Here is a 13,352-nt window from a genome sequence, read left to right as displayed (position 1 = left end):
TTGGAATGGTATCATCTTATCTCATATCTCATATCTTGATATATTACCTGATATCTGCTCTAGTCATTCTCTTAATATACACTTATATTCAAGAGCAATCTAGTCTGATTCTCACGCCGGAGGGTGGTCACAAGGAGGTACCCCCTTCTCAGTGACGAGCTCACGGTGTCTGTTTTGCAGGTTATCAGAAGAACCATCATCGCCGGGTCTAACCCCTCGTGGGAAACATCTATTTAACTCCCAAATTATCCGTAATCTGCCCGGGGTCGGTTAGTGTTTCTTCAATTAATAATTATAATTGAAGCATAAAAATCCCAAATCATGTATTAATCCTCGCCAACCAAAACGCCGTGATCTTTCCAGAGAATCCACAACCTCATTGCTAACACTAGACTACAAAAAAGATGTAGGGATTTGTGACCCACACAATCGACCCCAGAAACAAGATTTATTTGGGTTTAATTAATTTCATACCATATCTTCTTGTGTTATCTGTTTCTCCCGCTTATTATCGTATCATATTGTATTGAAGCCCCATGGCTTCTAATGGGTATCTTCCTACCCTCGTCTTTGGTCCTGAACAAGGCTTCAATAGATTACCCAAGGTGATTGATTGACTGTTTTAGCTTTCTTAGTTACTGATTTTGGGTCGATTAGTCTTCAATTCCAATTGGGTGTGTTGAATTTGTTCGATTATTATTAAAATCTCAACTGGGTGTGTTGGTTTTGTTCTATTAATCTTCTAATTTCAATTGGATATGTTGAATTTATTGGATTATTATTCAAATCTCAACTGGGCATATTGATTTTGGTCGATTATTGTTCATATTTTAATTGGGTGTGGTGGTTTTGTTCCATTAGTATTCAAATTTCAATTGTGTGTGTTGATTTTGCTCAATTATTCTACAAATTTCAGCTGGGCATGCTGATTTTGCTCAATTATTCTTCAAATTTCAGTTGGGTATGTTGAATATGTTCTGATTATTATTATTATTATTCAAATTTCAGTTGGTTATGTTAATTCAACTGTTTTGTTTGTGTTTATATCACTAGCTTTGACTTTTTTCTTTTTATTGAATTTTGCATTGGTTTATTGTGTAAAATTGTTAGATTTGATGGCTTAGGGTAGGATTAGATATTTAGATTGTGGTTTATACAGTTTTTGTGAGGAGGCAATTGGATGCTTTGTTATGACATATATATATATATATATATATATATATATATATATATATATATATTAGTTTACACACTTCACTTTCATATTAGCAATCAATTAAATGCATACATAATTATGACTTGAGTTGCTCTAGCAAAGTTGGATTTGAGATCCTATAAACGTAAAGTCAACGCCTCTTATATGTTTCAAGATCATATTTTTACTTGAATTCAAACTTGATGGATTAGACCCGATTGAACTGAGATCGTTTAATAAGCACTCAGGTCACTTGCCGTCATACTATTTGGGATATTATTGTGTGAAAAAGAAGCATAAAATTTATGGGAAATGAATGAATTATGGTCTTAGGGAACCATATAATTCGGATCATGTCAAAAGAAGTTAAACTTAACATGGGGCTATTTTTCATGGTTGATTGTTTTCCGAAAAAAAAATCATATTTACAAAATATGTTTTTAATTTGTATATTGCAAGAACAATGGTTTTATATGCCCAACCTGTATGATGGCTTTAAAAGTTTATAATATATCATTGTTATCTAAATGCATGTATTTACCATTTTGCCATTTTTAATTCTTCAATGTTATGTCCTTATTGCAGGACATTCATGGTTTACGTGATGATGTCATACGCTCAAGTCCCCTCAATGTGGGCCCACAACAGAATGCGGGCGCATGGAAGCCGATAAACGAGTTATTCGATAACAAGCAAATTGTCATGATTGACCAGACTATTACAAAGCCTGCACTCATCGACATCCAAGGTTCACTAATCTCTCTCTTTTTGAAATTAATTATCTTATTATTGCAACTTTAAATCTTAATAATCAGTTTATAGTGTTTTTGTAAACTACTTTTACCTATAATTATCTGATTATTAGTTGATATTAGCTGCAACAAAACCAATGTCAAATGGTAGAGTAAAATTACTTATTTTTTTCTAATTTAATATAATAATAATAAGATATATTAAACATGATACATGTTATTGGTCCTTAATTTTTGAAAAATAACATGTATGGTTCCTACTATTTTGAAAGCATAACGCAGATGATCCTTGGAATGGATGGCGTTAGTTTTCCAAAAGAGTGTATGTTAAATGACCAAACTACCCTTACCATTGGAAAACTTATAATAATAAAAATAAACCCCTAAACTTTGCATGCCAGTAGCAATAATCTTACTACTTTTATAACCCTTCTCGACAGATTGTTGCCCGAACTCGACACTTTTCCACTTCAAGTTTCCAGTGTCGGGTTTAATTGAAATGGAGAAAGATAAGCCGGATCTATTATCACTTTCGGGCCTAACGACCCTCCAAACCATGAAAACCGACTGCAAGCGGTATATTCCTGATATTGTTCACATGGATTCTCAGCTTATTTATCAGAACCTAGAACTTGATTCCCGGAAACCGTTAATCGATTTTGTTGGTGATTTGGTTCGACATTCTGAAATTACAATTGATGAAGACGGACATGTGTCATTGGCTGGCACTAGAATTGAGATGAAGGACATACTTTCGATTCTTTCTGAGTTTTATTTGTCAAAGAACTCGACTAATTGGAGGAAGTCGTTGGTACCCCATTTTAATAGGTGCGTGTATGCCCGTGTGAATGGCAAGTGGCCCGCTGGGTATACATCGAGCTGAGGCCGAGTTTGACTAGGCTCGAGCTCAGCTCATTTATTATCTATTAATTAATAATTATTTATATAAATTTATAATAAACTTTTTATTTATATTTTAAGGTAGATAAAAACATATAGTTTTGGTCCCTGTGATATGTCCAGATTACGATTTTGGTCCCTAAAATATGTCCAGATTATGGTTTTGGTCCCTAAAATAAATGGAGGTTAACTTTTCTGTTAAATTTTTCAAGAAATGACCAGAATACCCTTAGTCTGAAAAAACGGAAACAAAAAAGGGGGGGGGGGGATATATAATTCTTCATGTGGTTCATAAGTTTTGTAAAGAAATAAGCTCTGTTTCTAAAACTCAAACTCGAGCTCTTTTAAGCTCAACTCGATTCGAGCTTTTACCAAGCCAATCTCTCGAGTTGCTCACAAGTACACCCCTGTCGTTGGGTAACAACAGGCCAGACCTGTACCGGTTAAAACATGTTAGGCCAGGTTGGGCTGACCCGTCGACACTATTTTGTCCATTATGTTATACAGAATTTATGTATTAAATAAGAATTCTAAAAAACTTAATTTGTAAACAGTAATCAAACTGTTAGTGAAGTTTAATTCTTTGCCTGTTTGACCTGTTGGAGATTAAAAAAAAAAACAAAACAAAACAAAACAAACAAACCAACAAACTGACCCATTTTGGGTAAACGGGTCAAAATGGCCACTTTTGATTCTCGAAAATTGAAATTATGTTGTCATAAACAGACTGGATTATGGATCAGCATTGGAGCTTGAAACCTTAATCATTGCTCCTCTGAAGAGGTATGTCTATTTATTTTATATCCTAATATGTGTTGATCAGTCAATTTGACCCGTAACGTCATTATGCAATTTTTTGACTTATGAGGTCAAAGGGGCCGCTCCTCAAAATATGACACAATTGTGATAGCTATGTTATACTTTGTCAAAATATGTGTTGACCAGTCAATATCTAACACAGTCCTGAGAAAGTCAAACCGAAGTCAACAACAAAGAAGAAAGGGTCCCGTCACAAGACGACAATCCAACACAGAACCAACTACATTCAAGCCTGTGAAAGCCTGTTATCAGTAATATACGACAAAAACCGAAACGGGAAATCAGCAATTCCCTTGTTAAAAAAATCGGGCCCCGAGCTACCGAGTTTCCTAACTCAGTTCTCAGCCAGCATTGCAGGAACAGGAATCGCGGTTCTATTTTCGGTTGTGTGCAAATTAGCTAGTGGCAGAGTGCCATTTTGTACATCAAAACTCCTCAACACGGGCCTCGGGCTGGGCCTTGTGTGGCTTTCATGGGCCGTGAACAGGCTGAGGGATACGATCATGATGATTAATAGAAATTCAAGCAAGAAAAAAGGCTTGAAAGATGAAGAAATGATGAAGGAATTGGATAGAAGTGTGAAGGAAATATATTTTAGAGCTGCAACAATATTGGCAGTGTTGGTGTTAAGGCTTGCTTAAAGAAGAAATAGTGAGCTCATGGGAAGATATAAGATGGTGTAAATCAATTGGGGTGAAATAGGGGAATTGATGATTAAGCAACTTTGGTCATCTGATTTGGATTTTGGAGTTGATCTTTGTTTGATCAAGTTTTGCATAAAATTTAATATGTGGATTTGTAAATTGCAACAACAATTTTGCGAATCATTGTATTATATTGTGTTGTCGTCTCAACGGGTGTTTATCGTGTCAGATGTGTTATTCGAATTTGAAAATCCGAATGCAAGCCTAGGCATTCAAATTAGAAATCGAAAAATTGATTTGAATTCGGATTGATTTGAACAAAATGAATTATGAGAAAAAAATATCAAAGAAAACAAAAATAATTAATGTTATAAAAATAATACGAATTGAATGTGATTTTGAAGTCCAACTAGTTAGAGCATCACAAATTTGAATTTGATTCGAAACCCGAAGTTACGTAAGCTATTAGGGTTAAATGTAAATAGGGTGTCAACTATGCCAAGTTGGCGGGTTAAAGTTGAACACGACCAATAAATTTATTCTGTGTTGTGTTTCAGGTAACAAACAATTTGGTTATCAGGAAAGCTGGTTCAGCCAATTCGGCCAGCTTGATGTGGTCCAACTTAAGCGCAATATAGTTGATAAATTCAAGAGTTAGTTCGGCTACAATAAGGCTAGATCCAAATATATCCGCCAACCCTTTGACCTCTGCATACTTATGATGTCACACATATTCCGTCTAGAGCTAGGGAAATCTAGCATTCAGCAGCTCAGGCTCGATAAACACCCTACTCAATTTGATCGAGAGATTTACAAAATCTGCTAAAAACCCAAGAGAGATTACAAATTCCATTGATGATTGCTGGTATTTTCTCAGTTGCTGCAAAAAATGTCTGTAACGTGGCTAGGGTCGGTCTGCAATGTTATGGTTGTTGGACAGTTAAACAAGGTAAGAGTCGTAAAGATGATGACTACTCGTGTTGGTTTTGTTATGCGCACTAAATAAACTGGACCATTGTTTCTTTCAGTAACTCAACATTTCAAACATGTATAGCAACCAAGTTGCACTTTGTTATTAATAAAAGGAACTTATTATTTTAACTATTACTTTAACTTTATAGGTAAAAAATTGCAAAGCAAACCCAAATTATTAACAAATAAGAGGTGGGTTGCTAACTTGCTATACCATACAAATAATTCAAAATAATTAATCAAGGCTGTAGTTGCATAATTAAACTGCTGTTAGACAAAGACAACAAATAAATGTTGCAAAATTATGTTTCTTACCTATTCCTGAGAACCAAGTGGAGATAAATTTCAAAAAATTAAATAAAAAACAACGCGCTTATCAGCTTATCACCTTTGAAACTACCCCTGCACCAACTGTCCGACCTCCTTCCCTAAGGGCAAATCTTTGTCCTGTACACCAAACATATATATGTATAAGTGCCAAGTTTTTATAAAATCAACTGTGTAAAATTCAACAAGTTACGTATAAGAATAAAGAAGCTAACCTGGTTCAAGAACAACAGGGGTAATAAGTTCAAAAGCAGCAGTGACGTTGTCTCCGGGCATAACCATTTTAACATCTTCAGGTAACTCCACTTTCCCAGTGACATCAGCAGTCCTCAAATAAAACTGAGGTCTGTAATTTGAGAAAAAGGCTGTGTGACGCCCGCCTTCATCCTTTGTCAAAACATATATTTCTGCCTCGAATTTAGCGTACGTTTTTACACTATTAGGCTTTGCAATCACCTGTTTAAACAATATCAACATGCATTTATATTTATAAAATACACAGATGTTCACTACAGAACCAAGCTTAAGTAGAAAACTGCAGTAACCTCATAAACAGATGTGCATTCTATCGTCTTAAACAAGACAAGACGAACCACAGTGGGTACAGGCTAGGCACGTTTACAAACCAGGACAAGCCGACTTGGATTGTTTATCTCAACGAGCTGAAACCTAGGGCTCACTGCTCAGCTCATCAAAAGCTCAAGCTAACACGTGGCTCGTCGTGCCCGCTCTTTTGTTTTTCAGATTTTGTTCTTTTACATGTGACAGTCATGCAGCTCATCAAAAGCCCAAACACACCCATTTTATATGTTTGGGTTAAATTGCCAGGTCTAACAAACAAAAAATTGTGGTTTTAGCAACAAATATCATTTTCAAAACAGCTTGTTTTGGCCCGTGCCCATTTCAGACGTGAACCAAAATGACCATTTGACTAAAACCAAAACGACTATATTTTATAAAAACTCGTTCTGACCCATTACCCTATACAACCCGACCTAACCGTTTTGCCAAGTATTGGACAAAAAACCATAAACCAAACTAACACAGAAGCTAAATAAAGGTTGCAGAATTAAGTTGTAGCTTGAACAATGTTTAATTACCTGTCCCCGCTGGATATCAGTCCTGCTTATGCCACGTAAAAGGAGACCAACGTTATCACCAGCCTGGCAAATAAAGAAAAAAAATACAACTAATGTCACATGGAACCTTGGTAAGAAAAAAATTATCAAAGAACAAACAGTCACTTACTTCACCATGATCTAAACTCTTCTTGAACATCTCAACACCAGTAACTGTTGTTTTTTTAGAACCCTAAAACAAAAATAAAATAAAAAGGAATTTATATTAAGCCGTCACTATCAAATGTATGATTATTCAAACAACCAAAGACAGCAAATGCTACAATATACCTGCATTAACCCCATAATCTCAACTTCCTCACCAACTTTAATTGTGCCTTGTTCAACACGTCCAGTGGCCACAGTGCCACGTCCCTTGAAAGAGAAATAAAAGGCAAAATTGTTACAACTTACAAGGTGTATCAACTGATTCGAATAAAATTTGAATTAAATAAAACTTTTTTTAATCAATAATATAAATCGTGGCGATTGGTAAGTTGGCGTGTTAAATTGTTAAACCCAAATACAAACCATATTTTTATTCGTGTTGAAAACAACCCTAGCGCGCGCTTAAAATCATGTAGCCCGTTTATCTAAACAGATTGACGGATAACAATCAAGTAGTAAACATGTTAAACGATTTGGCAGCTTGTAGAAAAGTGAGTTAGACAGATCATCAAAATGGGTGAGCCAATCAGCCTTAACACAATTAAAATTGTACAGCCCATTTAGGGTTGGCGAGTAATAATCAAGTTGTTAATGTGTTAATTGGTTTGCTGGTCTGTAAAAAATGGGCTGGATCATAAACAACTTAGTTGGTCAACTAGCTTAATTAAGCAAGTTCACAGGTCAACCGAGCACGACTTGTTTAACTAGACAGGTCAACTCGAGCATTGCACGCTTATTAAAGAAGTTGGATATGACAACCCAAAACCTCATTATTTTCTTGCCGTGTTCATGTTGTGTTGAAAATTGCCACCTCTACTTTTTTACACATAAAACGTCATAGACATTTTTTATTAAAATAGAAATATATTGCTGTTAAAATAATACTTGTAATCATACTCAACACAGCTAACTATTAACAAATATGAAAACTAATGGACAAAACTGTTTCTGGGCAACCAAACCCGATGAGGCCCAATTAACTACCCACTTTAATAGGGCCTCTTTATGATCATTGAAGCATATATGTACAATGTTTTTTTATGTTTATTATAATTTAAAAAAATGATCCGATGCTTTAAAAAGGTAAGAGCTTAATAACATAAAAATTCATAGTTTGAAATCTCGGTAAATACCGCAATTGAGAAAACATCTTCAATTGGCATTAAAAATGCCTTCTCTTTTTGCCTTTCAGGCGTAGGTATGTAATCGTCTACAGCTTCCATCAATTTCAAAATAGCATTCTTTCCGAGTTCATCGTTAGTGCCTTGTAATGCTGACAAGGCAGAACCTCGTACGATGGGAATTTCATCCCCTGGGAACTTATAAAAGCTAAGAAGCTCTGTCATTATCACAAACATAAGTTTATATGAAATATATCAAAACTGTCAAATAATAATTAAGTGGACCCTAAATGTGAATAGGTATAAAAGAGACAAAGATTAAGATTTACCTCGAAGCTCTAGCTCAACGAGTTCTAGTAACTCAGGATCATCAACCGCGTCACATTTATTCAAAAAGCACACAAGTGATGGAACACCCACCTGCACAGTAACATAGACATTGATCCTAACTTTTTTTAACTTCAAATTAATATTATGCAAAAAGGGTACATTAAAATTATCTAAGGCTACCCAATCTTTCAACAATCATAAATTTTTAGAGTATGAAATACGAATTAACTGAAAAAGTGATCCTGGCTCTGATTATTTAAAGATTAAATGATCAATTTAGGTTAAATCAGCTTCATACCAGCTGCAAAACTGATGATAAGAAAAAAAACTGTTTTATTTATGGTATAAGCTTTTCATCCACATATTTTATACAGTATATGAAAATTTATACAGTAGATAAGAAACAAGATATTAATATATTTGAAAATTTATACATATATGAAAATTTATGCAGTAGATAAGAAACAAGATATTAATATATTTGATATAAAGATCTTCAACAATCTAAAAAAATGGTCATCTGGTCCTTTTCTCATTAGTAAAAATGGCCATCTGGTCCTTTTCTCATTAGTTACTTTGATAATCAAATGTTAGCACAACTTTAAACAAAAGAATACGTATTATAGGCAATTATCTACCTGATTATTCAAAAACACATAATGAGTTTTAAAATATAGGTCCAAACACCCCTAAAATTCCTAGTTTGGTATCTCATCCGACAATTTTCCTCATGTTCATAGAGAACGAGACTATCATACGGATGCCAAAAAGCTATAAAAATAGAAGCTTAAACGCAAATAACTATTAACCATTTAAAAAAAATACTTCTTTATGAAACAAAAGCATTCACCCGACATAAAACTATCATCTGTCGCAATCCAAAATTCAAAAAGTATAAACAGGTGAAAGCGAACAAACCTGACGTGCAAGAAGAATGTGTTCCTTTGTTTGTGGCATGGGTCCATCGGGTGCAGAGACAACTAGAATTCCACCATCCATTTGAGCAGCTCCAGTGATCATGTTCTATATTTATAGCAAATCATCAGAAACAGAACAACTTAACAAAGCCATCTATGTGAAAAACTCACATGAAATAAACCAACAAACCGGTTAAATATAAACCCAACTAAAAAAATACAAGATAGTGAACTGAGTTACAAAAAGTTCAGCTAGGTAATTATTAGGGCAATTTGAGTTTCATCCCATTCAATAAACACCTAGTTGTTAGTTTCCCAGTAGCTATTAGTTCAAGGTTAAAAAATCATTCTTCATGGCATAACTTGTAGCATTAACATCTGTATCTTTTACCAATAAAACCAGTTATGTAATAAATGTCTTACTTTAACATAATCAGCATGCCCTGGACAATCCACATGAGCATAATGCCTTTTAGCAGTTTCATATTCAACATGAGCCTGCATGACCAAACCAACAAAAAAATAAAATAAAAACATAAAACATGAATTATTTAAACTGCAAAAAAAAAAAAAAAGATACTAAACCGTTGCAATTGTGATTCCCCTCTTTTTCTCTTCAGGAGCCTTATCAATTTCATCAAAAGCAATAGCCTTGGCCTTCCCTTCATCCGCCAGCACCTAAAATAACACATAACATAAGAAAATTATATTTACTCCATTAAAAAAAACGGAACGGGTGTCAGAGAATACATGAACTAAATGATAAAATCAAGCAATCAAACCTTTGTAATTGCAGCAGTCAATGTAGTCTTTCCATGATCAACATGTCCAATTGTACCAACATTAACATGAGGCTTACTGTCATAAATAAAATACAACAAACACTCAAAAACAATTTTACTGACTTTCTACATAGTAATCAACCTACATATAAAGTTTAATCACACAATCACTTCAGGATTCATCATCATTAATACTTTTAAAAAATAATCAAGCTGTGGAAATCAAAACCTAAATTAACATTAATACTTCCTGTTTTCATGTATTATCAGCATTAATCTCAAAGTTAAAACCTAGCAGGTCAAACATATAAAGTCAAAATGAAATCAGCCAGCTAATTATTGACCATAAAGCCTAATCAGAGTCAAATCAAACGAACAAACAACGATTACATTATTTGCAATTTAAATCAACGTAAAACCTAATTATCTTAATTAATATAAGCAAACACATTATCCGTAGAAAGAGCTTACGTTCTGGTGAAAGTGGCCATGGATCTCCACCACGGATTGGAAGCCACGGTGTTATCATTTCCGGAAATCGAATCAGTAATTGGAATACCGGAAGTTGATATGACGGATCCTCGAAGACCAGAGCGTAATTGAGGAGATAGTTTAAATAATCGGCTCGAATTAGAGTTTCGGAAGGCAACAGACGCCATTGATGGAAGATGAAAGGGATCAAAGGGTTTACCAAGGAACAATCGATCACTTGTGAGTGTAGCAGGGTTAAGGGTTTTGTTTCGGCGTATCAAAATGAACTCTAATTGGGTTGGGCTGGGCTGGGCTGGGCTGGGCTTATTAACTTAGTAACTTATTGATAAGTTATAAGAAGGTAAAATAAGGAATCCCAAACAGCCCCTGACTTACAAGGAGGTAAACACTAGAACCCATAATGGACATATGAGCTAAAGAAAACTAAACCCTAATAACCAGAGGGTCTTTGGCCTAGCGTAGAGGTTCCAATGTATTGAGATAAGATTTTGTCTTTTCAAGATGTGAAGGTTCTTCTCCCGTCGTCGTCAAAAGATAGAATAATACTAGTATAGAAGTACGGTTAAATTTGCCATTCATAAAAAAAAAATAAAAAAATGCAAGAAAAAACCTAATCCCTATTAATGACTAATAATAAAAATTGCAAAAACTTACCAATTATTCTGTTTATATTAGGCTAAATTGCATAAGGTTCTCACCTTTAACAGCAAGAAACCCATTAATTAACATCCCTAGAACTTGTATTCCATCTTTAGACTTTGCAAGCCCCCGGAATCCAATTCCATGTCTTAATAACAATACCCATAAGCATTACTTCAAGAATTAAGATGGTCACCAATTAGCCAATTCAAGAATCTTATTCCACCTGCAACCATATAATTAAACAAACGGTCGTTTCACTTCGTGTTACACGACACATAGAGGAATACAATCCCTAACCAATTCAATGATTAAACGAATTAGAAGTGTGTGATCGGAATGATTCCTGGGAACTTTTATCTGACATTGTTTATATATTTTGCTTGCATTTAAAGGGTTATATAATAAATCCCATAAGCCATTCACTTATTAAATAACCATGCAGCCTCTTAACAACTCAAACAGTGATCACCATATGGTGAAAAACCAAACGAGGACTTCTTGCATAAAGATGTGCTGTGGTAGATCATCTAAACCTCGGGTTCCAAACACTCAGCCAGTGGCTAGGTACGAGATCCAAATCGAGCATGCTCATGCTTCTCCTCATGATCATGCAAAACCTGTTAAAAACGTTCGGTTTCCTTCAACGAATATCATGAAGAAAGACCATACTAGTGGTGGAAAAAAGTTAGCTGATCAGAAGACATTTGGTGAGTCGAAATTTGATAGTTTTATTCGCCACACAAGGGCGAAAATAAGTGCTCCTTCTAATGTTCAAGTTGTGAAAACGGTCAGTAGGCACGATACTTTGAGTGAGAGGGTGTCGAATTATATTGACCGCGCAAAACTTAAGTTTAGAGCGACGTCTAGTATGGGTGCTAACGGGAAATATGTGTAGCTAAAGAGAGATCATTGATCAAAAGTAGAACAATCATGAAATAAGGTGAAGTGTTTGTGTTATTGCTTTCGCTTTATATATTTATCGTTTTACGTGTGTTTGTAGTACATATTCTTACTAAAATAAAGTTTTATTCAATAAATCAAAGCAACTTGGATGACGATCGAGCTCTTTTATATGACGTTGCTGTGCCAAAAGTTGTTAGTTTGGCCGGCCAGTTCTGATTAAAGCGAACTATAAGTTTGCTTATTTGGTATTGTTGGGAAAGGTAGACCCAAGATGTCTTTTACCAAGGTCGGTTTGGCTAGTGCTCACATGTCTATTAACTAGACGCTTGAATTTTCGGCTCGGTTTGGATCACATCAATAATGATAAATTTTAGTTGCAAGTTGTCATAAAAAAATAATGCACCGTTTAAATTTAGAAAGATGTAGATGAATTACTTAGTCGAGTTCGATACTTAGATATTTTTTTTTTATTTTTTAAATGTAACGTGACAAGTCTATAGCTAGCTATAACAACCCAGCTTTTAATAAATCAGCCAATTAAATGGTGGTATAATAGTTTGGTGTGATATGTAACAATATGAGCACCGTGCGGTTAAATAACATGTTAAGATTATAATTCATGAAGCGAGTCATTGAGCAAAAGGTTAGGGTTGTAATTACCTATTCGAAAAGAAATTTGGGGCAAATATGTGACAATGGTTTCAATGAATGCATAATGTTGTGCATGAGGTGAAATTATAAGGACAACAACAATAGCTATATGCTTCTTAAATGTTGATTGACATTGAAAGATAGGCATATAACATGATGGTGAAAGATGTCGTATTTACGAAACATAAAATATGGCCTTAAGAAGGTGATGTGCATAGACGTTTTGCATAGACGTGTGTAATGTTGCGTTATGATTGGGTTGTTTCATTTCTAAGTTACTTGTTAAGAAAATGGTTCAGGATAGGCGTTTTATAAATAATATGACTTTTATAAGAATTTGAAGAAGGTGAAGATGCGTTGTTTTTTAGTTTGAGTTTAATAAACCTTTTGTTTAACATTTGAAAGTGTTACATTATTTGTAAGTAGAGAAGAGTTAGAGAGAGTGATAAAGACCTCACGTATAGTAGTTTGAGGAGATGTCAAAAAAATTCATCTTTTGTTCACTTCTTGGTCTTCACTCGAAACGGAAAGATATCTCTAACATGGTAATGAACAACAATATTCAAGAATATTTGGAGCAAATTCACGTTTAACTTTACTAAAGTTGACAATTTCCATC

The 13,352-nt window shown here is 34.5% G+C and overlaps 2 protein-coding genes across 2 annotated transcripts; one reads left to right on the top strand and one right to left on the bottom strand.

The window, feature by feature from the left end:
• The first annotated feature begins 536 nt into the window (after window positions 1-536).
• On the top strand, window positions 537-4,532 carry LOC143625864 (uncharacterized). The gene is made up of 5 exons (XM_077096090.1): window positions 537-605; window positions 1,781-1,943; window positions 2,388-2,775; window positions 3,574-3,630; window positions 3,809-4,532. The coding sequence occupies exons 1-5, from the start codon at window positions 537-539 to the stop codon at window positions 4,305-4,307; spliced, it is 1,176 nt and encodes a 391-aa protein (XP_076952205.1). The 3' UTR covers window positions 4,308-4,532.
• Window positions 4,533-5,465: 933 nt separating this feature from the next.
• Window positions 5,466-10,708, bottom strand: LOC143625811 (elongation factor Tu, mitochondrial-like). Its single transcript, XM_077096050.1, has 12 exons — window positions 10,517-10,708; window positions 10,046-10,121; window positions 9,849-9,941; window positions 9,687-9,761; window positions 9,265-9,369; window positions 8,346-8,436; window positions 8,029-8,234; window positions 7,019-7,102; window positions 6,858-6,920; window positions 6,710-6,772; window positions 5,825-6,065; window positions 5,466-5,729 (listed from the first exon to the last, which is right to left on the bottom strand). Exons 1-12 carry the CDS (start codon window positions 10,702-10,704, stop codon window positions 5,659-5,661), a joined length of 1,356 nt encoding a protein of 451 aa, XP_076952165.1. The 5' UTR covers window positions 10,705-10,708; the 3' UTR covers window positions 5,466-5,658.
• Between the last annotated feature and the right edge of the window lie 2,644 nt (window positions 10,709-13,352).

Source organism: Bidens hawaiensis, unplaced genomic scaffold (genome assembly GCF_021521415.1).
Source record: "Bidens hawaiensis isolate Kalapana, Puna unplaced genomic scaffold, B.hawaiensis_p1.1 tig00004242_1, whole genome shotgun sequence".
Classification (NCBI taxonomy): Eukaryota; Viridiplantae; Streptophyta; class Magnoliopsida; order Asterales; family Asteraceae; genus Bidens; species Bidens hawaiensis.
Note: the sequence above shows the minus strand (reverse complement) of the source record. Positions and strands in the feature narration are given on the sequence as shown.

What these genes read in the sequence shown, in the direction of transcription:
- LOC143625864 (XM_077096090.1), top strand. Translation starts at nt 537, where the DNA reads ATGGCTTCTAATGGGTATCTTCCTACCCTCGTCTTTGGTCCTGAACAA. An exon ending in TGCACTCATCGACATCCAAG is followed by an intron (nt 1,944 to 2,387) that starts GTTCACTAATCT and finishes CCTTCTCGACAG; the next exon opens with ATTGTTGCCCGAACTCGACA. An exon ending in ATCATTGCTCCTCTGAAGAG is followed by an intron (nt 3,631 to 3,808) that starts GTATGTCTATTT and finishes TATCTAACACAG; the next exon opens with TCCTGAGAAAGTCAAACCGA.
- LOC143625811 (XM_077096050.1), bottom strand. Translation starts at nt 10,704, where the DNA reads ATGGCGTCTGTTGCCTTCCGAAACTCTAATTCGAGCCGATTATTTAAA. An exon ending in ATGGCCACTTTCACCAGAAC is followed by an intron (nt 10,122 to 10,516) that starts GTAAGCTCTTTC and finishes TATTTATGACAG; the next exon opens with TAAGCCTCATGTTAATGTTG. An exon ending in AAGATGTTTTCTCAATTGCG is followed by an intron (nt 7,103 to 8,028) that starts GTATTTACCGAG and finishes TTCTCTTTCAAG; the next exon opens with GGACGTGGCACTGTGGCCAC.